Genomic DNA, 23523 nt, shown 5'->3' with positions numbered 1-23523 from the left:
AGAATAAACTGTATCAGCAATATAATCATGGAGTGATTACCAATGCATACGAACTAGACGGGCTTGGAGAGTGGACTCCCAGGAGGCGAATTGTAGTGACAGTTAAACCAATGTGGCAATCAGGAGGTAGGAAAACTATATATACTCATATGTACCAACATTAATGGATAAGTATGTACATATGTAAATGTGTACGAGTATACATATGGGTATACATCAAGAATGATAGAATACAAGATTGCGCCAATCGAGCTGAGAGCAACTGGCCGTGACGTCAATAAATACCAGAATGAGAGAGCAAGACGAACTCGACAAGAAAAAGAGGAAGCATCGGACAAAAGGCAGTATTGCCAAGTTTTGAATTTGAAAAAGCACCAAACTTTTATTGGCGTATTTTATAGACTTTATATGCATACATAATTTTATTGTAAGGATGCCGATTCAAATTAATAAAAATCAATGTTTCTTGCACGACGGTTGATTCTTCTGGCATGATTGAAGCTGCTGCCACATATTTTGTTGTCGCTTATGATTGTCACTGTGCCATGATTTTGTTTAAATTTTTGTAAAGTTGCTTACCACACTTACGATTGCTATAAATTTTGCTTCCATTTTTTAAGATTTTCTAATTTGGTGTCTTGAAACTAAAAACAAAAGCACCAAAAACGCGCCAAGAACCAAACTCAAAAATTTTCGCGTTTTGAATACCCACTAAATTTGGTGCGAAAGGCATGAAGTTGGCAACAGGGAATGTAAACAAAAGTATGTTATGACGTCAGCGATTAGGTGGATGCTGTCAAATCGACGAAGAGAGGGTTAACGGTCCGCGAATGGCGCGACCTTTATTTTCTGGATCGTGGGTATACATATATGCAGTAATGCATGTATGCGAGTAGGCCGCGAAACTTTGCATGGACGTTTGGTGGAGGCGTCGCTTGAAATATAAAATCAATAAAACACATACGCGCAGCAGACAAATGCGAAAGAACGCACCAGTAAAATCGACAGGCAGTGGCCCCAACACCATTACTGACTGATGACGATGATAAAGGTGTTTGCAACAGATGACAACATGCTATGGAACTACAGGTGAAGGCGCGCGGGGCGTGGGCGTATACATATATAGCAGAGTCGCTTCAATCAAGTCAGCTAACTAACGAATCAGTACGCAAACAAACAACTGACGACCAACCAATGAATATATGTATGCATGTGGTACTGGCTCTGAATCTTCCTTTGATTCTCCGAACGGCGCAATAGCGTTAACGATGGTGACACAAACACACGCGCATTTACAGAACCCAGAACTCCACAAAACTGACTTGACTCGCGCGTTCGCGTTATCACGTCTTAAAAATTTACACACTTCCACTGCTGATTGCAGTCGGCTCACAACTGAATTGAAAATTCAGCAAAGCAGAGCCACACAGCCAGCCAGCCAACACATTCGGCCAGTTGGCAGCAGGCAGAAAGCCAGTGAGGCAGCTGGGCAGGCATTGAATAAGCAGCAAACAACGAGCAGCAGCGTGTGGAAGCGCATTTGAGAAAACGCAAACGCTTTTGCCTCCTTCTTGCAAAACGCCAGCAACAGCACCAACACCACTGCTGTCGTTAGCTCCAGCCAGCCAGACAGTCAACAGCCGCCATAAGGCTATGCCACCAGAACCATACCTTGCGTTCTTCACATGACGGCAATTTGATGACGGCAATGTTGGCGACGAGGACTAAAGAGTGTGAGTTGAGTGAGCGGCGGCGTTTCGCTTGATGACGCGCGACATGTTGCGGAGGGGAGGCTCGGATGGCGTGTATTTGCGCGCGTTGAATGCTAGGCTTTGTGCTTGTGGGCATACAATTTGGGCTTTTCGACTGGAGCGCAGAATAATACACATCGACAACGATGGCAACAACAATGTCAAGTAGAAAACAACAAAACCGCAGCACACGGCTCACCGCGAACTGCACAGCAACACAGCCCCAGCCGCAACGGTGGTTATCACTGCTGTTTTTATTTTTGTTGCACTGCTGCTGATGATGATGACGCTAACGCGGTGAGGATGGATGACTGATTTGTATGGGATGGAGATGCGAGTGAGAGGAAAGCGAAAAGCGACGAAACGCAGCAGAAACGACAACGTCGACTACTCAAACAGGGGACGCTGACTGACTGGCACGTAGTTGTTCACCAGACCAAGCCAGGCTGAGCGCGAGGGGCAGATGAGCGCGGCCACCGTGTGCGCGCACTCTGAAATTCGCCAAGCGCAAATTTCAAAAGCGAATGAAATGGAAGCAAAACAAAGTGAAAACAAGCAACCGCCAGCAACGGAGGCACAACAAAAAACAAAGCATCAAGCATTTGGCGCAATACGCGCTGGCTGGCTGGCTGGCTGACTGCTTGTTGGTTGCATGGCTGGATGGTTGGTTGGCTGACAAAATCATTCCAAACGACGGTCGGCAGGCAGACAGGCACTGGCAAACGAAAATAAACTCGACACAGGCAAAAAGGAAAAATGACGGGCAGTAGGAATAAAGTGCCACAACGCGCCACCACAACGCAATGGCTGAAAAAACCAAAAACTGAAAGCTAAAAACTCACAATGGAATCGCAACGAAAAGAAATCAGAAAACATTGCGCTGGCGGATGGAGGAAAAGCAGAAAAAACTGACAAAGGCTGTGCGACATTGAGTGATGGTGATACACTGAAGAGGTGCAACGGGGAATAAGCAATATGAAGTAAAAAAAGTAAGAGTGGAAAATAGCCAACAACACACTTACATGCGAAAGTAAAAAAGTACACAGAAAACGCGGGAGGCAGCAAAATTAAAACGCTTTGGCGACTAGCCGGTGTTAGCAATCACCAACAAGCAGGCCGTTGGCGTTTTTTCGTGACTATATCGACATACACACCTATGAATGAAAAAGAAGAGAGTGTGTGATCCAAGCGAAGAAAAGTGTAAAGAAAATTAAAACGACGTCGACACTAGCGAGGTGATAGCGACTGGCTGTCCATTAGGCAAAACGAGCAGGGAAAACGGCCTAGCTGAATGGCTGGCTTGGTGGCCTGCTGACTGGTTCATTGGCAGTCGCAGCAAGCAAGAACCGACATCAATGGCGCATTATTCTTATTTGCCGATATGCGACCGAGTGTATGTGAAGAATGTGTGTGTGTGCATTCATCAGTACATGGGTAAGTGTGTGAGTGTGCATGTGTGTATCAATCGAAGAACTGGGAGTCAAGTGAACCTGCACACCTAGCATTGACTCTACTAGTCACAGGCAGTGACGGCTACTTTGGCGATGGCGACAATGGTGGTGGTGGTGGCGATGATGATGACAATGACGATGGTAAATAATGCTTGGTAACGCGCAACGGGAGCAACAATAAAACAAACAAAACACCCAACGGCGGCAATTCAATGCTATCTGCTACGGCAGCCATCGCTGGCCATAGCTCGTTGGCACAGCAATCACTAACCAACAGAGCGCCGACACAACACGTATTTGCGCCAACGACAGCCAGGCAAAGGAAGTTCGAGTGTGCAAAGTGCACGCGAGAAGGGGAGATGGCGGATGGAGGGGCGAGCGTAAAAATGAAAACAAAACCACGAAAAGCATTTCGAACGCAAAGAGGAAACACATGGCCTCATGGCCAAATGGCGAGCAGACGGATAAGAGGAACAAAGAGCGCGTGCAAGGCATAGCAGCTTGGTCACAGTGGCAGTCGCAGCCACGACGTGCAAATTACGACTGGCGACGGCACAGTAATAATCACAGCAACACAATATTGCTTCGACCCAAGCAGGGGCAGCTGAAAGGGAAAGACATAGCAGAAACGCCACCATTGAAGCCTAACCGCGCAGAAATGGTTGGTGGCTGGTGGCTGGTGGCTAGTGTCGTTCTGGTCGCAGCGTTGCCAAATGGCGGACAGTTAAATGCGTTGAGAATTGCCGCTAAAGAGTAGGAGAAAAACAGGGCGCATAAAATTGCCAAACGCAATTCAGTTTGTTTGTGATTTTTTGTACTTTTTTATTTTATTTTCAGCACTCCCTTTTGTACACATATGTATTTAGCGTACCTACATGGGACGCTCCAGCTGACGTCCTCTTCCAAAACAATCGACAGAGGCCGAGCAATTCAAAAACCTGGGGAAAATGATGAGGCAAAAACGTATGTCATATGTGTGTGCACTAAGGGTGCCCATATTTTTACAAATAAAAATTTCAACAGGCGCCGCCCGAATATTTGTTTATTTTCGTCTGAAAAACTTACAGTAAAAATTTGGGGTCGATGGGATAACGCTTGATAGAAGCGAGAATGACTTATAAAGAAAATATGTGTTTTGCTTCAGAAATTAAATTATTTTGTTATTTTAATTACAGCATTTCACCAAATTTATTAAATACATATCGTCGCTTGACGCGCAATACCTCGTATCATCCAAGTGCAAGTGGCCTGTCCCAGCGCTTGCCTACTTTACAAATTTAATGGTCAATAATTTTAGTAGACGCTCATATTTAATAAGTTCTGTTAAAAAACCATTCAAAAGTTTATAAGAAAATAAGTTTATTTGCACTTTTGTGAAATTTTCGGACTATCGTATACGTGGTATTGCATTTGGTGTATACGAAGTATTGCGATATGTTGGATCAAATAGCACTCTTTATAAGCTTTGCACCAGTAATTTGGTGAGAAGTCCGGCCAATAAAGTCGATAACATGTAAGATTTCGGCAGATTTAGTGTTTTTATGCTTGCACGCCCGAGATTCTATTTTTTTTTTCTTTTAGCGAGGAAAATAATCGTTTTAAATATTAGTATTTCTTTTTATTTTAAAAAACTTGATTTAAGCACACCTACAGCAGCGGTCAAAATACTATAGAATCTCAAATAGGTTAACCGAAATGTCCCAAGGGTGATTAGCCTTTTCGAATTATTAACTTCTAAGCGCTTTACAAGATTTAAAAAACTATTATAATAAACATTGTTTTTAGGTAATAACACGCTAAATTTATTTCAATGACTTAGTTTTCATCATTACGAATTTTTTTAAATTAAAACTTCAGTTGTTTCAAACAGAAACATTTTTAAAGGAATTGCGACAGCTTTCTCTTTGACGGTAAAATATGGTTTGTGGACATATCGTCGCCTCATAAAACGGATGACGAATGTGCAAAATCACGATTTTGGGATTTTGATGCACTCTTTTGATTTCTGCAATCCATTTTTTTTATATCTCCTTTGGTTTTTAAAACATTTCGTGCGCATTTTGTCGTATGTTACATAATATTAATGATTGGGTATGCCTTTTGTTGTATGTGCTGAAATTGCGTCACATACGACAAATTCCCATACAAACGTACTTTTTTTTTTAAATCATAAAACATTTGTCGTATGTGGCACATACGACAATTTCCCATACAAAAGTAATCTTTTTTTAATCATAACATTTGTCGTATGTATCGCAAAACTTTGAACTTACGACAACTCGATGGTCCTCTACTATAACGACACAATTAAAATTGGAAATTAAACTAAGTAACTAATTTTAAATTTTTAAATTTTAGCTTGCACTGAGTCTCCAACGAGATGAAAGAAATCAAAATGTACAAAAGACTGAATTTAAGTATTGTTTTTGTTTTTATATAAAGAAAACGTATGTTCGTAACATATTTACAGCATAAGACATGTACAGATTTTTTTTATTAAATGCATGAATATGTTTTTGTTATGTTTTTTCTAATAAGTAATCATTATTTAATAAATATGTCTGGTTTTCTCATCAAATTATATCATCGTCGTTGAAATAGATACTTTAGTATTGTCGTATGTTCTATGGACAAAACAAAGTGGTGAGTAAACGCTACTTACGACAAATGTATACGGAATGAAAAGTCAATTTTCTTTTTAACTTTAAGAGATATTAAATGTAAAAACATGGAAAATCAAAACTAATAACACCAACTACGTCTCCTTCAAAAATTACAAAAATCTACCGTACAGTTTCGGATTAATTCGACCTTAAACTTCAAAGTCAATTTTCTCAAAACCGTGTTTTGTAACATTCGACATCCGTTTTCTGAGACGACGATATGCTACTTTGTATTTCCGTTAAAGACTTAAGTTTGTCAAATGTCCACAGATATGTGCTCGCCATTGCCTCCGAAATTGTATGCCGTTTTTTTTCTTTATTGTAGAGATGCCTGCTTTAGATACACCATAATCCGCCAATCGATTTCCATAAATACCTCGATCAATTTTTTTTTTTCAATTACAGCTTGTTGATGTAGATTTAAGGTATCCACATACCTATGCGATTTCATCGCCGACCAGTGGCGTAGCCAGGATTCTGCGAAGGGGGGATGAAAAAAAATTTGCGATAATTTTAAGGTGAGACCAACAATAGCTAGAGGCGTCGCCCGTGTGTATCCTTTCATACATATATGAGGTATTTTTACCGTTATATATTTTTTGTCTAAGTGAGAAGGACAATAGGTTTCATAAGGGTTTGCTCGTAGACTGTGCTCTTACAAGGGTTTTATAAAGCTCTGAATTAAGGGCACTTCTATAAATTTTAAGTTTCAAAGAAATTGCGTATTCTCTTTTCGAAGTAGGATTTGTCTTAATAAATATCATGAATGCTCTTCAGTCATACCTTCCGACTCTTTATGGACGGGAGAGAGAAGGGAGTGGAATTTTACCTCAGCAATTTCAGGCAGAGAAAATTGCTTTATTACTCTCTATTTACTATTACTATAAACTCTCTTGTATTTCTGGTAGACCAATGTATAGATATTTAGCTCGAAACCGGAAATAAGCCATATCTCAAACCAAAACAAAAATAAAAAAAAAAAAAACTTTAGCATGTAAAACATTGCGAGTATTAACAAAAACAAACCGTGTACTCAATTTTGTAAGTAACAGTATATATATATAGTACATATCGACGCCTCCAAACCATACTATGCTATGTCAGCTTAGAGTTAATCAGACTTAGCATAGTATGGTTTGGAGGCGTCAATATGTACGTCTGCTTGTACGAAGAAATGACTTCAACGAACGTTAATAAAGGCCTTCATATAGATGTAGATTTATTTACAAGAAAACCCCATATTTGCATTAAAAAATGAGTGTGTTTAAATTCTTAAACAAAAAATTTTATCCATTGGAAAAAATCGGAACGCCCGAACAACTTCGAACAGTTTTTGGCAACTACTAAACATCGTTAGGAAATTTAAGTTGACGTAGTGGTTATGGCTGCTTATTATTCTAACAACCATTCATACATTGGCGGCCGCTGTGGTGTAGTGGTAAGCAGTGCGCGCTTCCACTCCGCAGCGCCTGGGTTCAAGCCCTGGTCAAAGCAACATCGCAAAAAAATTTAGAAAAGCAAGCGGTCTCTGAGGTAGTCCCGGATCATATCTAGCAAGTATGTTGGAACCTTGAAAGACCGTTCCATGGACTCCAGCATGTCGTCCCATCTTGCCGAGTTGAAGGCGTTCTTGACGTCCAGTGTGACTAGCAGCACTATTGGCCGCGCCTGGTGGCAGGCTTCTTCGGCCTTATGTACCGCCTCGACTACTTCGCCAATTGCTCCTATAGTTGAGTGTCCCTTCCTGAAGCCATGTTGTCGGGGTGAAAGGCCTCCCTCGCTTTCTATGGCTGACGTCAAGCGTATTTTGAGCAGACTCTCCATCATTTTGCCTGCTGTGTCTAGCATGCAGAGTGGCCGGAAGGATGAAAGAGAGTTTGGGTCATCTTTGCCCTTGGGTATAAGCACCAGTCTCGCCTTCTTCCATTGGCTTGGGAAGACCTGAGCCCTAAGGCAGCTGTTGTACATGTTAAGCAGGAGAGCAGGGCTCGGTTTCGCTGCTAACCTGATTGACTCCGCTGGTATGCCATCTGGGCCTGGAGCCTTGCCGGCTTTCATGCTTCGCAGGGCTAGCTTCAGCTCGTCTGTCGAAAACAGTGGTGCCTCGGCTTGCTCCTCGACGAACACTGTGTCGGCTCTTAGTGGGTGTGTGGGAAATAGCGCATCCACTATATTCTTAACTCGGGCCTCATCCATCGCCTGTGATGATGTATGGAACTTTTTCATCACTATTTTGTATNATGCTCTTAGTGGGTGTGTGGAAAATAGCGCATCCACTATATTCTTAACTCGGGCCTCATCCATCGCCTGTGATGATGTATGGAACTTTTTCATCACTATTTTGTATCCCTGGCCCCAGGGATCGCGATCCACTTCGTCACATAGCGCTTTCCAGCAGTTCCGTTTACTCTTCTGTATCTCGGCCCCAAGTGCTTTCTTAGCGCTTTTGTAGGCTGCTGCTCTGGTCAGCGCCTCGGGTCTACCACGAGCGCGCGTTGCGAGTCTCCGCATTCTATGGCAGGCCCTTCGCAGCTCAGCAATTCGGTCATTCCACCAGTATACCTGCTTTTTACCTGACCATGCTCTCCTCTGTGGCATTGAGGCTTTGCATGCCCGGTGAATGCAGCGCATAGTTTCTTCGACCAGCTTAGTACAAGACTCCCTGTTGTGGATCTCTCCCGTTGTGGGTGAAATGCCTTGGGAATCTGCTAGGAGTGACGTATCGAACTTGCGAACATCGACCCTAGACGGGTTCCATCCTGGTTTCCTGCGAGGGATACTACGTGTTTGCCCTCGCGTTGTGTCAGGGACTTGGAATGTGATGTAGTTGTGGTCCCATCACTCTCCATCTGTCAGCCCTTCGCAGAAGGCTTTCTGAGACCAGGGTTATGTCGATAGAGTATCCAAAACCCGGCCTTCGATATGTAGGGGTCGTTCCGGTGTTGAGGATGGTCAGGCCAATGCGGGCTGCCATTTCAAGGACCAGTCTTCCCCTGGTGTTTGTTTGGGGCATACCCCATTCCACGCCTCTTGCGTTGAAATCTCCAGCAACAATTATGTGGCCGGTTATATCGCGCAATTCGTCTTCAAGGTCTTCGAGCTTTCCCCTGAAGACAGGGACTGTGTCGTTTGGAGACAGGTAGCAGCTCACCACAGTGATTTGCGCCATNTTCTCTGCGCGATGGTTGAGGTTAGCAATCCATATCACGCCGAGCCTGATTGGTCAACATGCCAGGTTTCATTTGTTCTATAGGGTTCACTGATGATGACAGCGTCTGCTCTTTGTTCAAGAACCAATTGGTCCAGCAGGTCATCAGCTACCCTACTCCTGTTCATATTGCCTTGTATAAATTTAATCATATTCTCCCAAGCTTTGTCTTAGCCTCAGCAAGGGCATCCCTGAAGGCCTTGCACGCTCCCGACCCGGGCAGGTGATTGGCATTTTTCTGTCCATCTCCTGCCGAGCACAGGTAGCAGCTTGGGCTTTCTTTACATGCAGAGGCTATGTGGCCCTGCTGACCACATTTTCAGCATGAACTGCTTCTGTCTGGGCCTTTGCATGCCGTTTTTTTTGTGGCCATACCCCATACATCGGAAACACCTTTGGACATCCGCGCGCTCTCGGACTCGGCAGATAATCCAACCTACTCGCAGCTTCCCCTTTTCAATAAGAGTCCGGCCTGGCAGTTCGTCAATTTCCACCACGGCCATTCTTTGTTCTCGCGAGTTTACAGCGAGGAGAGAGACGCGAAGTTGGCCATTCATCTTTTTTCCTAATTCCCCGCGTATAGCGTTCTCCACTTCTGAGGCCGTGGTTAGACAGTCCATGCCCAGAACTTCTAGACGTAAACGTCTAGTGAGAATACGGGCGTCTCGATCAGATCGAATTACGGTCTCCGTCTTCTCAGGTTGGAGGTTACCACGTATCGTTCCCAGCACCTCTGCATAGGTTTTGCCTTCAGCTGGCTTAATGATTAGTTTGGCGAGACTCTTATTTTTTCTCACCCTCTTCTTTTTTTCGGCTGGTCGCCTCGCCCTTATTGACCAAGGGTTCACCTGGCGCTGGCCCTGGCTTGGGCTTCCTGCTTTTTCCAACCGTTTTCCATTGATTATCTGGTACGGTTTCCTTTGCATTATTATTATAACCATTATTGTTATTAGCGTTATTAATAATAATATTTTTACTACTATTATTATTATTATTAGTATTTTTTTTCTTTTCCGGCTCGCCTGTAGGGGAGACCGATCGAGTTCGAGCTCTCTTTTGCGAGCCAGGGCCAGTTTTCTGCAGCTCAGAAAGGGTAGACCCGAATTAGGGTAGCTACGAATTACGAATTACGAAAATTCGGGTTCTAGAATAAGGGGGTTATTATTATTATTTACACATTATTTTTTGCACCTTTAACAGATTCGCAGAATTTAGCAAAAATCATCAGTAATCTTCGATAGGAGTTCCATTTTGGGAACGTCCGAACGGGAACTTTTAATCGCTATACACTTACCATATAGCATTTGTGGAAAATATTTTTATTCATTTCAGATAGGTATTGATGAGGACTACTCATGACAAGAAATTTGTGTTCATTCAGAGCCTACTANCATTTCAGATAGGTATTGATGATTACTACTCACGACAAAAAATGTGTGTTCATTAAGAGCCTACTATAGTTCTTATAATGAAAAAAGTGTCTCCAAACGGAACGTCCGTAACGCAGGAAACACCCATATAACAAAAACCGAAATAATGTCTAAATGCACAGTTTCCATATGCGCAATTTCGGTGCCCCTTCATAAAAGTATTTAATTGCAACTCCTGTTTATTGAATTTTTAATAATTTTCATTTAAAATAAAGTTCGACGGTGTTCAGCATTTTCTCCCAGTAACATACATATAAACACAAGTTATTTTTATCTGGAAGAAAATGCGCAACACCCTCGACAAAAAAATTCTACAAAATCAATGGTAATTTTTAGTGACTTGAAACTTGCACTTTATTATACTAAAATTGAATAGGCTACAAAACTGCATGCTCGAAAATTTTCTAAACATTCTGAATAAAAAGTTTGAAATTTTTATGAAAAATTTTTTAAATTTCATTCATTTTTGTGAACTTGATGTGATTTTTTAATTTTTATTTCTGTGGTTTCTGTTATAGATCGAACTTTATTTTAAATGAAAATTATTAAAAATCAATAAATAAATAGGAGTTGCAATTAATATAATTTTGAATTTTGCTGCTATTATTTTGACCGCTGCTGTATGTAAAAGTATTAAAATTTTCGATCTCTTTGATTCAAATTTTTGATCTCTTTGTAACACTGACTTATTAAACTTATTAATCAATAAAAACACTTTTTTCCATTTATTTCACATCTTATTCAAATTAATTATTTCACTTTAGTGATGTGCAATTGCCAGTACCCAATACTTCAGAATGATTTTGGTACCCAATACTTCCTTTTCGGTACCCAATACCGATTCTATACATAATTGCAGCTTTTTAGCATAATTCTCACCATAATATCAGTAAAGAAAGCTGCATCGACTCGTTCGACTATGAATATGCTTCACAATTAGTACGAATAAAACGATGATTTCCCAAAGGCTGAACGATTTGTACTAAACCATGTGGAAACCAATATCAATATATTTCCGTCGCAAAACAACACTATAATTGCCCTCTTGACTTTATCGGAACAGTAAAATACCATTCTATCAGTTTCCACCTTCGTGAATCTAAAATTAAAAAAAAAATGCTTTGACGGATGAAAAAGTATTTCAGGCCTACAAAGATAACATCGTCCGATTCATCTAGAAGAAAATTTTTCAAATAAGGAAGAGTTTCTCTGCATTTTAGCGACGAAAAATGTATACATATTTTTCATTTGAATCAGCATTAAAACCTCTATTAGCCCCTACACTTCCGTTTGGTAGGCTAGGCTCCCCTGAACTGCTTTTAATTTTAGTCTACATGCGTTCTTATTGGAAGCCTAAACGTTTCGGTACCGAGTATCGAAAGTATTCGATACTTCTCAAATCGGTATCGAGTATCGATCAATACTTAAAGGTATCGACTCAGCACATGACTATTTCACTTTTATGACTTTCAATTCTTCGTAGGGATGCAAACGATGCACCGATGTTTTTGAAACATCGATAATATCGGTTCAATTTTCGATGTTTGCCATCGATGTTTACAATTTACTAACATCGCGAAATTGACGATACATCGATGGAAGTTTTACCGATGTTTTACACATCGACTTTATTTTTATTTTATTTTATTATTCATTTAGAATTTTTTTGTTATTTATGGCTTTATAACAATTATATTCAACAATTTTGTTGAGCTTGAGGCCGTTTTTTATGAAAAATGTTGTGGAGAAGCAACAATAATTTACAAATGTAAGAAGTTATAGCTGCTTCAACAAGATCAGGCATAGGATCTTTAGGCCCGAACGACCTTACGATGGTATGCATTTTGATTCTAATAATAAAAAGGGTATAGAGAGGATAATAAAATACAGGAAAATACATTTATAATTAATAAAGAATTCAATATTTCTTTAAATTTGACTAGAAATTAACAAATTGCAAAACATCGATGTTTCTCTGGCGATGTATTTTAGCCTCGATGTTTTTTTCTCCGATGCATCGAACATCGATGTATCGATGTTACTGCCCAAAATTTGCATCCCTACTTCTTCGTGACCTAATAAATCGCCGCGCTTAAGTACTTTTTGCTGACCAATTATTCGAGTTTGTGCTTGCACACGATTGCCGCTTCGTCTGCCTGAAGAGTCGGTTCGCAATAAAGTACTAAAGCGAAGTGTCTCCAATACAGCAGTAATGCTGGCGTACACCTGCTGCTGTGTATTAGAGGTGGAGAAATATCGATATTTGTTACCATCGATGTAACATCGATTATTCTGAAAAAATAGGGCGGTCAAAGTCGAAATTAAGTTGTTACTTAAAGTTAGTTGCAGCTTTTTTGACAGATAACCCATTAAAAATGATGGTATGAACTTAATTTTTACTATGAATACGACCCAATAGCTTTTAAATGTATGTTTTTGCAAATGAAATTAATCAAACAGATTTTTTGTGGAGCCATTTTTTTCCGTGCAAGTAACATATATTCCTAATATGAGCCATATTGGACCAAAAAATACGGGGTTTTCATATATCTCATACCTGCGCCACACAGCGGAACTTGCTTAAAAATTTATTGCAAAACTCCAGATATATATGTAAGTAAAGCTAAATATATGCTTGTAAAAACATAACATTTTAATTCGATGGGGTGGACATAATAATAATAATAATAATACATTGGCGCTTACACATATGTTAGTGTTTGTTCGAGCTTACGCCGACTGCGAACGGCGATTGTATTTTTATGAGAAGCTGTTTTTCATGGCAGAAATACACTTAGATGTTTGCCATTGCCTGCCGTGTGACAACCGCTGTTAAGAAAAAACCTTTTTCTATATTTTTTGCGATGTTGCTTTGACCAGGGCTTGAACCCAGGTGCTGATGAGTGAAAGCGCGCACTGCTTACCACTACACCACAGCGGCCGACACACACACACAGCAATTAAAAAAAGGTGAAATGTTTTTCAATAAGTCTTTGAAAATATTTAGATTTTTGCTTGAAAATGTTGTAAACTAGAAATTAATATACCTTTTGCGTTATCTCCTTTAACTTATCGATCTTTACATTCACAGAAGTGTTCAAAGGAAACATCGATAGTTGCCATCAACCATCGATGTTTAACAAAAACGCAAAAACATCGATGCATCGATAGTGCCATCGATGTTTTCTCCACCTCTACTGTAGGGATGGGCACCGTTTCCAACAAATCGGTTTTTCGATTAATCACGGTTTTTTATATGCAGGCTTTAAACCAGTTTAAAAAATCTGTACTAAAAGCCTGATCTTTTCGGTTTACGGAAAAGAAACAAATTACAAAAACACTGCAAAAAATTATATATTAAATTAATTTAAATTTTCACTTACACTTATTACTTACAGCTATCCAAGGCAAATTCCTTAAAACAATAATTTTTCTTAATTTTATATAACAACTTCATTTCCAATATACGAAATATAATAAATGCATATCGCTCATTTACTTAAATAATGTCATAGTTCAAAAAAAATAAACTCGAGAAAAACGGCTTTAAAGTTCTGAGTTTACAAATGCCCCCATAGTAAAAATGAATGCATATTTTGTCCTAGAGAGATACTGGTAATCAATACAGCTATAAAATTGTTACACAGCATAGAAGAAAAGGTAGCAGCAATTTCTGCATACTATATGGGAATATATTAGATATTAACTTCAAAATTGAGTCAAGGTTTTTTTGTAAATTTTTATTAAAATATGGGTTATGTTTTAACAAGCGACATATAAATCCAAGTTTCAAACTTTGTACGAAATTTCAGTATTCACAATCGATTATGCTAGTAGATCAGCAAACAAAAATTGAGTAGTTAATTTGAAGTTTGTGGTACGCCGTAAAATTGTATTCTTATATCGACAAATTGCAAAATAATTATCCAATGCTGACGAATGTAAAAACCGAATTTTCGGTTTTCGGTTTAAAAGCAAAAAAAAAAAACTATTAACATCTAAATAAAAACAAACTGGAAAAGATCATTAACTAAATTTAAAACAACCGGTTTTTGGAAACACCGATCTTATTTGAACATCCCTACTCTACTGTGTTTACAATAAAATTCGAAATTTATAAAAAACTGATCCGTGTTTTTTTAATAAAGCTAAAAACAAGCATGGGTTTTTCGCTTCTATCAAACCCTGACCGATTGTTTTAAAATATTTCCTATAAGTGTTTCAAATAAAAAGGGAATAATATCCGGGCGGCGTTCAATAAAAAACGCATTTTTAAATTAGCCCATACAAACTAGGACAGCCTTAGTGTGCATAGATATGATATACATACATATGTATGTATGTATGTATGTGCAAATGTGCACACACGCAATATTAAAATAGCACTCGCGGCTGAAGCCAGCCAACCAGCCAGCTAGCCATTAAGAGCGAAACGAAGCAAAATGAAATATGTAGCTGTGAGGCATGATGAGGTAGAATGGAGTAGCCGGCCCGGCCAGCTTTGCTCTGGCTGAAACCAAAGTCTGATGGGTTGCTTTTATTGCAGGCGCAGTTGCTATTACTGATGACGAACATGATGATGATGTTTAAGAAGTGGCTGCTAATATGTAGTTGATTTGCAGCGTGGTGCGTTCGCCAGGACAAACGGCTGACGAACAGCGAAATGGGTCGTGAAGCCCGATACTCCTTCAACACTTTTTATGAAGAGGCAGAAACGCAAATACATACATATTTACATATGTATGCACGCTACAGCAATAAGGCGGCCAATTTTCCGTAAAGGACTAGTACTTCACTGGTTAAAATTTGACTGGTCAGAATTGGACATTTTCTTGCATTGAGAATGTCATCTTTCGACCAGTCCCCAAGGAATTGGTCTAGAGATAGACGAAAAGTACAATTTGGCAGTGACAAGGTGTTATTGTCTTGCAATTCAATAAAAAAAATTTTACAGAACCACTCTGTAAATGCCCCAATCGCTTCGTCTGTCCTTGATTCAAAGTGAACATTTGAACACACATTTACATGCGTGTCTGTAGCTCAGTGCGCAGAGATGCTTGCCACTACTTGTTAGCTTTCAGGAGGGTCTGAGTTCAAATGCGGTCAGAATCAACATGGTTATAAAATGATAAAATAATTTTTTTTGTGTTTTCGAAATATGAAAAAGCATCTTTGAAGTGCAGAACGCAATCGTGTTCCAACGAAAAAAAATCTCGAAAATTGGACTAGTCCAGGACTATCTTACGGTCACTGTTGAGTGTACCGGTCATTTTCCAATGACACGCCAATGCTAAAAATGGCAGTTGAAACCATTGGCAGGGGAATTATGAGGGACTAGTGCTGGTAACAATGGGGACTATCTGAGGGCTAACCTAGGGTGAGTCTGAATTACTGCAGGGCATTAACACACATATGAACATGTGTTGCAGCTCATGTACCTATTAAATTAATAGGCCTCCGATGAGCGAGCACACGGGTATGTGTTCGGCAGTCGATTTGACCAGCGACTAGCTTTTCGGCAGGCCATCAGGCCGGCAACACCAACAAGCCGTTAAGCTCAATCCAGGCGCCCCTCACCACACAATTTTGCCATAGTTGCGGTTAAGAGGGAAGCAAACACAACCAAACTACAAACTGGCCTACGAATCGGACGCGGCGCTGCCAATGGCTGAGAGCGATAGAAATTCAGATGATGTAGCCAGTGTTGCCGTTTTGATCCATATACTTCAAAAGTGATACGTGTTTGTGCAAATTTTCGGAGTATACTTTGTTTTTTCGCTCATTTCGCGAGATACTTAAATTTTCCGCGTAGTACAAATTTTGATACATGACAAATTTTGATAACTGACATTGGCTGCAAAAAAATTGGATTTGCTCACACAAACTCTTGTCTTAATCCTTATCCATTTTTTCATGAGATCGCGGTAACACTGGCTGTAGCTACTGCGAACTAGAGTTGGGAAATTTAGTTCAAATCACTTGATCATTTAATTCAGTAGTTCACCGATTAAAAATTTGTGTACATTTTTATTTTTATTCGACAATTTTATTGACCTTGAGGCAGACTTCTTCATAGAGTTCACTGAGAACTGAATGCCACCATTAAGAGTTGTAAGCGAAGGAAAGGATGGAAGGAGTTTCATGAGACGGCTTAAAATTACTATGGACCCGCATTGCATTGAACAATACTTGCACCATAGTATGGTTCATGTCTGCATTCAATATTGTAAAAGTTTATATGTACATACCAGGGTTGCTGCGAATATTCGCATTCGCATTCGCAACCGCGGATCTTCCGCATTAATTTCCACATTCGCATTCGCAATAAACAATGCGGAGCTTATGCGAATGCGAATGTTGTGCAATTGAACCGATAAAATGTATATATGGCAAACAAAATGCCAAGTTGTAGCCAATATTTTTGCCTGTGGTCGTGGGAGTATTTGGGTAACAAAACTGATCAAATGTCATATCTATCAACTTTGATAAAAATGTCTTTAAACATGTTATTTCTTAAACTTTATAACCGAGCTATCAATGGGCAGCCATACAAGTTCCAACTTCTACTTGACCTTTGACGTACGAGAGAACATAATCTTTTTAACAATGTTTTTTTCTTTAAATACATGCATTGTTTTCTTTCTTTATTATGATTTTTTTGGGCCAATCTTAAAAAAACTACTAGACTAAAAAGAAGAAAGTGTGCACTGTCATTCGTGCTTTACTTTTGATTCGTGATTTGCTTTTGATGTTACATATCGTCGGTCCCTACGAAGAGTAGCACATTTCACTATTCGCGTGGAAGACTAGCACATTTCACTATTAGCGTGAAAGACTAGCGCATTTCATTATTCGCGTCGAAAAGTAGCACATTTCAGATTTTTGCGTGGAAGACTAGCACATTTCAGATTTTTGCGTGGAAGAGTAGCATATTTCACTATTTGCGTGGAAGACTAGCACATTTCAGATTTTTGCGTGGAAGAGTAGCACATTTCAGATTTTTGGAAGACTAGCACATTTAAACTAAATCATAAAAGCATAATTTATATTGGAAATTCAAGTGCTTATTTTACATTTGTGTAATTCTATTATAAAATTCATGAAATTCCGACGGTATATCCTTTGATTCCTTTGATTATTTTTGTCGCATTTGCTACTATATAACGAATAAACACAATTTATTTTTAACCGACTTCCAAAAAAAGGAGGAGGTTATCAGTTCGTCGGAATATTTTTTTTTTTTTTTTATGTATGTTACCGCATAACTTTGGACCACGTCAACCGATTTCGATAATTCTTTTTGCATCGGAAAGGTAGTGTCTCAGAGGTGGTCCCATACTAATCTGGTTAAGATCCGATCAGTGGATCGTGAGATATATATATATATATTTTTTTTTATATGGGAGTTGAAGTCGGTTTTTTTTTTGCTAAAAATTACTCGTTATATGAAAGAAAACCGCAACAACGGAAATTTTTTAGCCACTTGAAACTAGCACATTATTGCAATAAAATTGAAAGGGCTTTAAATCTATATACTCAAAAAATTCTTAGAAAAAAATTATTTGACATTTGGATGAACATTTTTAGTTTTTTTTAGTTTTCTATAAAGTTTTAAATTTGGGTTTATATCATGATTCAATAATACAAGGTTGTGTAATTTGTGACAGCTAAAATTTGACACTCCTTTATCTAGATTTGTATTTGGAAGTAGGAGAAAGGGGAAGAATGTGATCGCATTTTGCGAAAACGGTAGTAGAATGGTACTACAAAAAGGATGCAAAGTATACAATTAGAAGTAAAATGTGTATTATTAATTCTATGCGAATTTGCAATATATTTGGTGTTTTAATGGAAATACTAAACAATATCTACATAAAAATATGCATTTTTGATTTAAGTTATTCGTCATTTCCGGGAACAAATCTAGAATGCCGACCGTTCAGCTATGCAAAAACGAAAAATGCGGATCAATAGAACTTTTTATGCTCATTTCAACCATGCCAAAATGATTTGGCGCAAGTAAAAAATGAAGAGGTTCTAGAAGGTTAAAGTTCAGTTTTTAGATATTTTAAATATTAATATCTTATGTACTTTATAACCGATTAAACAGCTAATGACGTCACCATAAAGGTAATTAATTTGTTCTTCAGATGATGTACATAATTTATAGCTTTTTGTATTTTTAAACCAAAACCACTAAAAAACGAAGAAATATTTTTTTCATGAAATAACCTTTTTTGAAAAAACTGCATAATTAATGGTAAAGAATTTTATATAATTTAGAAAGTACAAGTTATTATCTGTAATTCAATATTACATACTTTATCATGATCTACTTTTGGGTTTCAACAATTTAGTGATAATAAAAAATACAAATAAACCTCTTATATCTTCTTTTTTTACCAGTGACAAATAAATTTGGTATCGTTGAAATCAACGTAAAAAGTTCTATCAATCGGCATTTTTGGTTATTTTATAGCTAAACGGTCGCTATTCTACACTTGTTCTAGAAAATTACGCAAACGAAGGTGACGCCAGCGAATATTTAGTATGAAGAATTTTTGGTTTTACTACTAATATCACTAGAAACTATAGAGTAAGCAACATTATGCACAAGTAAAGGAGCCGACTTTATGTGTGGGAGCGAGAAGACTGTTTTATTACAAAACCTTTCTATTATTGAATCATGGGTTTATTGGACTTCTTCAGAGAATGAACTTTATTTTAATGAAAATTCTTAAAAATAAGTACATAAAAATAAGTGGAAAACAATATCACTTTGAAATGAGGTGCTCTTGATATGACTGCATGTACATTAGGGTGGTCCAAAAACAGTAGAGTCGGAATTGTAATGCTGTCACTCCCTAGGATTGTTGTATATAGAAAAGTGTACCCATATTTTTTTTTTTAAATCAAAAAATATTTAGTGGTCGTTCAAAGCGCTCAAAGTTTTCCATGTATTTTTGTATGGGGAAAAAACAACTTTTCGTAGAAATGGTATAGAATTTTTGAAAATCAATATTTTTCGATCAGTAAACTCTGGTTCTCTTCAGGAGACTTTCAATAATAATACCCAATTATTTATTTAACAATTTTTTAATACTAACGATTTTTTATTTGTCCCCCATTGCATTTTTCGAGGTTTTTTGGGTTTTTGGCGGACCTACAAATTATAGTTGCGATGAAAAAAGGTTAAATAAACAATTGGGTATTATTATTGGGAATCCTGCAGATGAAAAAAGTTTTCCGATAGAAAAAAAAGTTTTTTTGAATTATATACCATTTCTACCAAAAGTATTTTTCCCCATATAAAATATGAACATGGGAAACTTTGGGCGCTTTGAGCGACCTCTAACTATTTTTTGATTTCAAAATAAAAAATATGGATATATTTTTTCGGTATAGAACAATCCTAGGGGGTGAGAGCATAAAAATTCCGACTTTACTTTTTCACATGCATTTTTGGACCACCCTAATGCACATATATGTTTCTCGTATTTATAAATAGATTCCCTGAGGAAGACGCGAATATGCGTCCAAACGAGTAGGAGGAAAATAAACGTTTATTCTATTTGTAATAAAATACCGAAAAGCTCCATACACAACCCCTGCAAAAATCGTGGGACCATGTAGTCTATTTGTGGTAAATTGGAGTACTTACAAAAGTGTTCCTCTGTCATGCTGTAGAGGACCAACTCGTGTCTCTCCGCCAGCTTATTGTTTGTTGTCCGATCACTGCTCGTGTTTTAACGAAATGTGATTGAAGTTGAGAATTTGAAAGCACATTTGCATGTCTGGCTGTAGCTGAGCGTGTAGAGATGCTCGCTGTTAGTTCTTAGCTCCCAGCATGTTCCGGTTCGAATGCCGTCAGAGGCAACATGTAATTTTTAATTTTTGTCTTGGTTTTTATTAATTTCGAAAACGCATTTGAGAAGTGAAGAACAAAAGCGTGTACAAACGAAAAAATATAACAAAAATGCCATTGTTAATATGTTGGAGTAGTTTTGTGCTACTCTGATGTAATACAGGGATGGAGTATATAGTCCTGCCCTAGGACATCGCAATGTTAATTGGACCATATTTTTTATATGAATTGTGGTTAATTTTGGAGTACTCCTTGGTCCTTAGGGAGTACTCTTTACACGCATGCATGGAGTAGTCGCGATTTTTGCAGGGACATTAAACTCTCAGCTTAGTCGAAGAGAAATAATTATTACATACACGTATGTTTGGGTTTTGTACGGCTGCTCGTACCACTTTATATGAATTCGCTATTCTTCTGCGCGAGTATCTGAAATGTGCTAGTCTTCCACGCAAATAGTGAAATGTGCTACTCTTCCACGCAAAGATCTGAAATGTGCTACTCTTCCACGCAAAAATCTGAAATGTGCTAGTCTTCCACGCAAATAGTGAAATGTGCTACTCTTCCACGCAAAAATCTGAAATGTGCTACTCTTCCACGCAAAATTCTGAAATGTGCTACTCTTCAACGCGAATAGTGAAATGTGCTAGTCTTCCACGCGAAAATCTGAAATGTGCTACTTTTCGACGCGAATAATGAAATGTGCTAGTCTTCGACGCGAATAGTGAAATGTGCTAGTCTTCCACGGTAATTTGAGATGTGCTACTCTTCGTTGGGAGCGACGATATATTCGTTGCAATAATTTCAAATGGGGCTCTTTGGGGAATTTATTTTTAGCAAAAATTTTAAAAACAGTAATTTTGTTTACTTGTCGGGCAATATTTTTTTCATAGAGATATACATTGGATCCTTGGCTAAAAACTTCTGTGGTAAAACTGTCCCTTCTTTGCTATTTAAAGTCAAAGAGTAAGCTCCTTCAATAGGGATTTCCAGCAGAAATCATCAACGTCTCGCTATAAAGAAAACCGATGCCCAATAATTAAAAAAAACTATAGGTCTGACCTTTAATAAGATAAGAATTACGTAAATATCTGAGATTCAAATGTTTATAAAAACAGGGTGTTTTTTTTAATAACAATATCGAGGGCTTATATTAAATACCCTCTATCTGCAAAAACTCAATTTTTCAGGAGAGCAAAAAAACTGTTTTGACAGCTATTTTCAAAAGTGTTAATAATTTTAAGTACCTACGCATTTCTTAAAAATTCACGCTATATATTAAAACTAGGATTTTACCTTTAATTCATTTTATTTTAGTTTAAAGATCAGATAAAGGTTATTGCAATTCGAATTTTAACTATTTGTACATAAATATGTGCTGATAGCTGGTTTTGCAGAATAATGAAAATGTCAGTTCTTTAGATGTAAATGTTATGTTAAACTAAGTTTTTAACACATAAATCATTGGTTCGCAAACTCGTCCCCTTCTATTCCGACGTGCCCAGGTAACCACATAATTTTAATTGTGTTTTTGTGACGAACGAGTATTTCACGTGATTTCGAAATTATATTAGAATCATTAGCACTGTTAATGAGGGCTTCGATGGCTGATTTACAGTCCGTGCATATGAATAAATTTCCTTCGTTTTTAGAGGCGAAAGGTACAGCTTCTAGCAATTGTAAATGCCGAGCAGTACGCGGGAAAAGCACCGACAATTGTAAACCCTTTTGTTACCGTAAAAGAACAGCCGGTATCATATCTGGAACCATCCGTGAAAATAAGCTCCAAGGTCATTTATGAGTATAGAATTGGGCAAATGCCCTTGCGGTAGAATTTTTACTTAAATAGGCATCGGAGTAGATATGATGTAGCTTAATATACCAAATAAAGCTGATTGCTTGCTTCATCGGTTTTTTTGTTGAAATCAGGATTCGACGTGAGAGAATAAGGTCTCATTTCTGCAGTGAACAATCTTTAGGATGAGCATATTTGTGTTGGACTTTACGCCATGGTTATGGTTCTTCTTACTGCTGCATGGTAAGGTGTTTCTAGCAATTTAAGATACTTTTGCGCAGTGTCCGTAAATTACGAGTCCAAAGTAAATTTTTCCTAATATAAAAGCCCTAATTACATTTACCAGTGTAGTTATATGAAACTTTATATTATTATGATAAAAACTTTATAATATTTAGTCTAGCAAGTAAGCTTAATCTTACATTACACAGTGCTGCTTAACAGTAAGTTTATTGTCAAAAATTATTCTCAATTTTTTCAATGTGTCAGTATAGTGTAAAGGAGTGTCATACACAGATAGGGTTGGATGCATACATTTGTGTTTTCTGCATATGTGAAAAAACCGAAATCTTAGCTCCTGAAGATTTGGACCAATTGCGGCAAGTCCTTTGTCTTAGAAAAAATGTAATGTAGCTAACTTTCCCAGAGGCTATATTGAATAAAATAACCAAAAGTGGTGATCCTTGTGGGACAACATTAAAAGAGAAACAGTTTTTGAATAACAGCCATTGACCCGAACAACGAACTTCTGGTTATAAAGGAAAGACTTAACAACATTGTACATCCTCTCACCATTTTTACAGCGTAATACTTTAGATATGCAGGGGAGGAGGGAAATGGGTATGTAGTTAGAAACTAATGAATTGTTTCTATTTAGTTTGGCAATAGGAATAATAATACAAGTTTTCCACTCTTGGTGACCCTTGAGATAGAATGGAGCAATCGAGTTTAATGACTATGTTTGACGGGATATGGAAGATTTTTTTGTTGTATCAAATTTGTTTTCGGTGGGACAGATATATCGCATTAGGTAGAACTAGTTTAGCCTGGGCAAAACTAGTTTGACCTAAGATCGGATTTTCCCGGTAACATATACATACATACATACATACATAGGCACATGTAACTTCCCAGCAAAAACTTTTAACTTTTTTGGGAAGTACTTATTTTTGTATCAATGCAGTAATGCAATACAAGTCGCCTCAAGACCATTTTCGCTTATCCATTGCATTACTGTAATGCAATGGCAAGAAATTTTACATTTATTCGTTTACCTCCAATGACATGCACATGTTAAAATATGCATTCTGTAAACGAAAAGGTAAGCGGTTACTCTCAAAAAGTGGTTCCCCAATCGAGGGTA

The 23523-nt window shown here is 38.1% G+C and overlaps 2 protein-coding genes across 2 annotated transcripts in view; one reads left to right on the top strand and one right to left on the bottom strand.

The window, feature by feature from the left end:
* Ctps (CTP synthase) overlaps window positions 1-23523 on the bottom strand; it is a 96069-nt gene that overhangs the window by 47506 nt on the left and 25040 nt on the right. The window lies entirely within an intron of this gene.
* LOC108363741 (uncharacterized) lies at window positions 3456-4735 on the top strand. The gene is made up of 2 exons (XM_017617202.1): window positions 3456-3955; window positions 4040-4735. The coding sequence occupies exons 1-2, from the start codon at window positions 3636-3638 to the stop codon at window positions 4299-4301; spliced, it is 582 nt and encodes a 193-aa protein (XP_017472691.1). The 5' UTR covers window positions 3456-3635; the 3' UTR covers window positions 4302-4735.

This window comes from Rhagoletis zephyria, unplaced genomic scaffold (genome assembly GCF_001687245.7).
Source record: "Rhagoletis zephyria isolate East Lansing unplaced genomic scaffold, Rhagoletis_zephyria_1.1 Rzeph_scaffold_01356, whole genome shotgun sequence".
In the NCBI taxonomy this organism is placed as follows: domain Eukaryota; kingdom Metazoa; phylum Arthropoda; class Insecta; order Diptera; family Tephritidae; genus Rhagoletis; species Rhagoletis zephyria.
The sequence above is the reverse complement of the archived record's forward strand: the minus strand, read 5'-3'. Positions and strand labels throughout refer to the sequence as shown.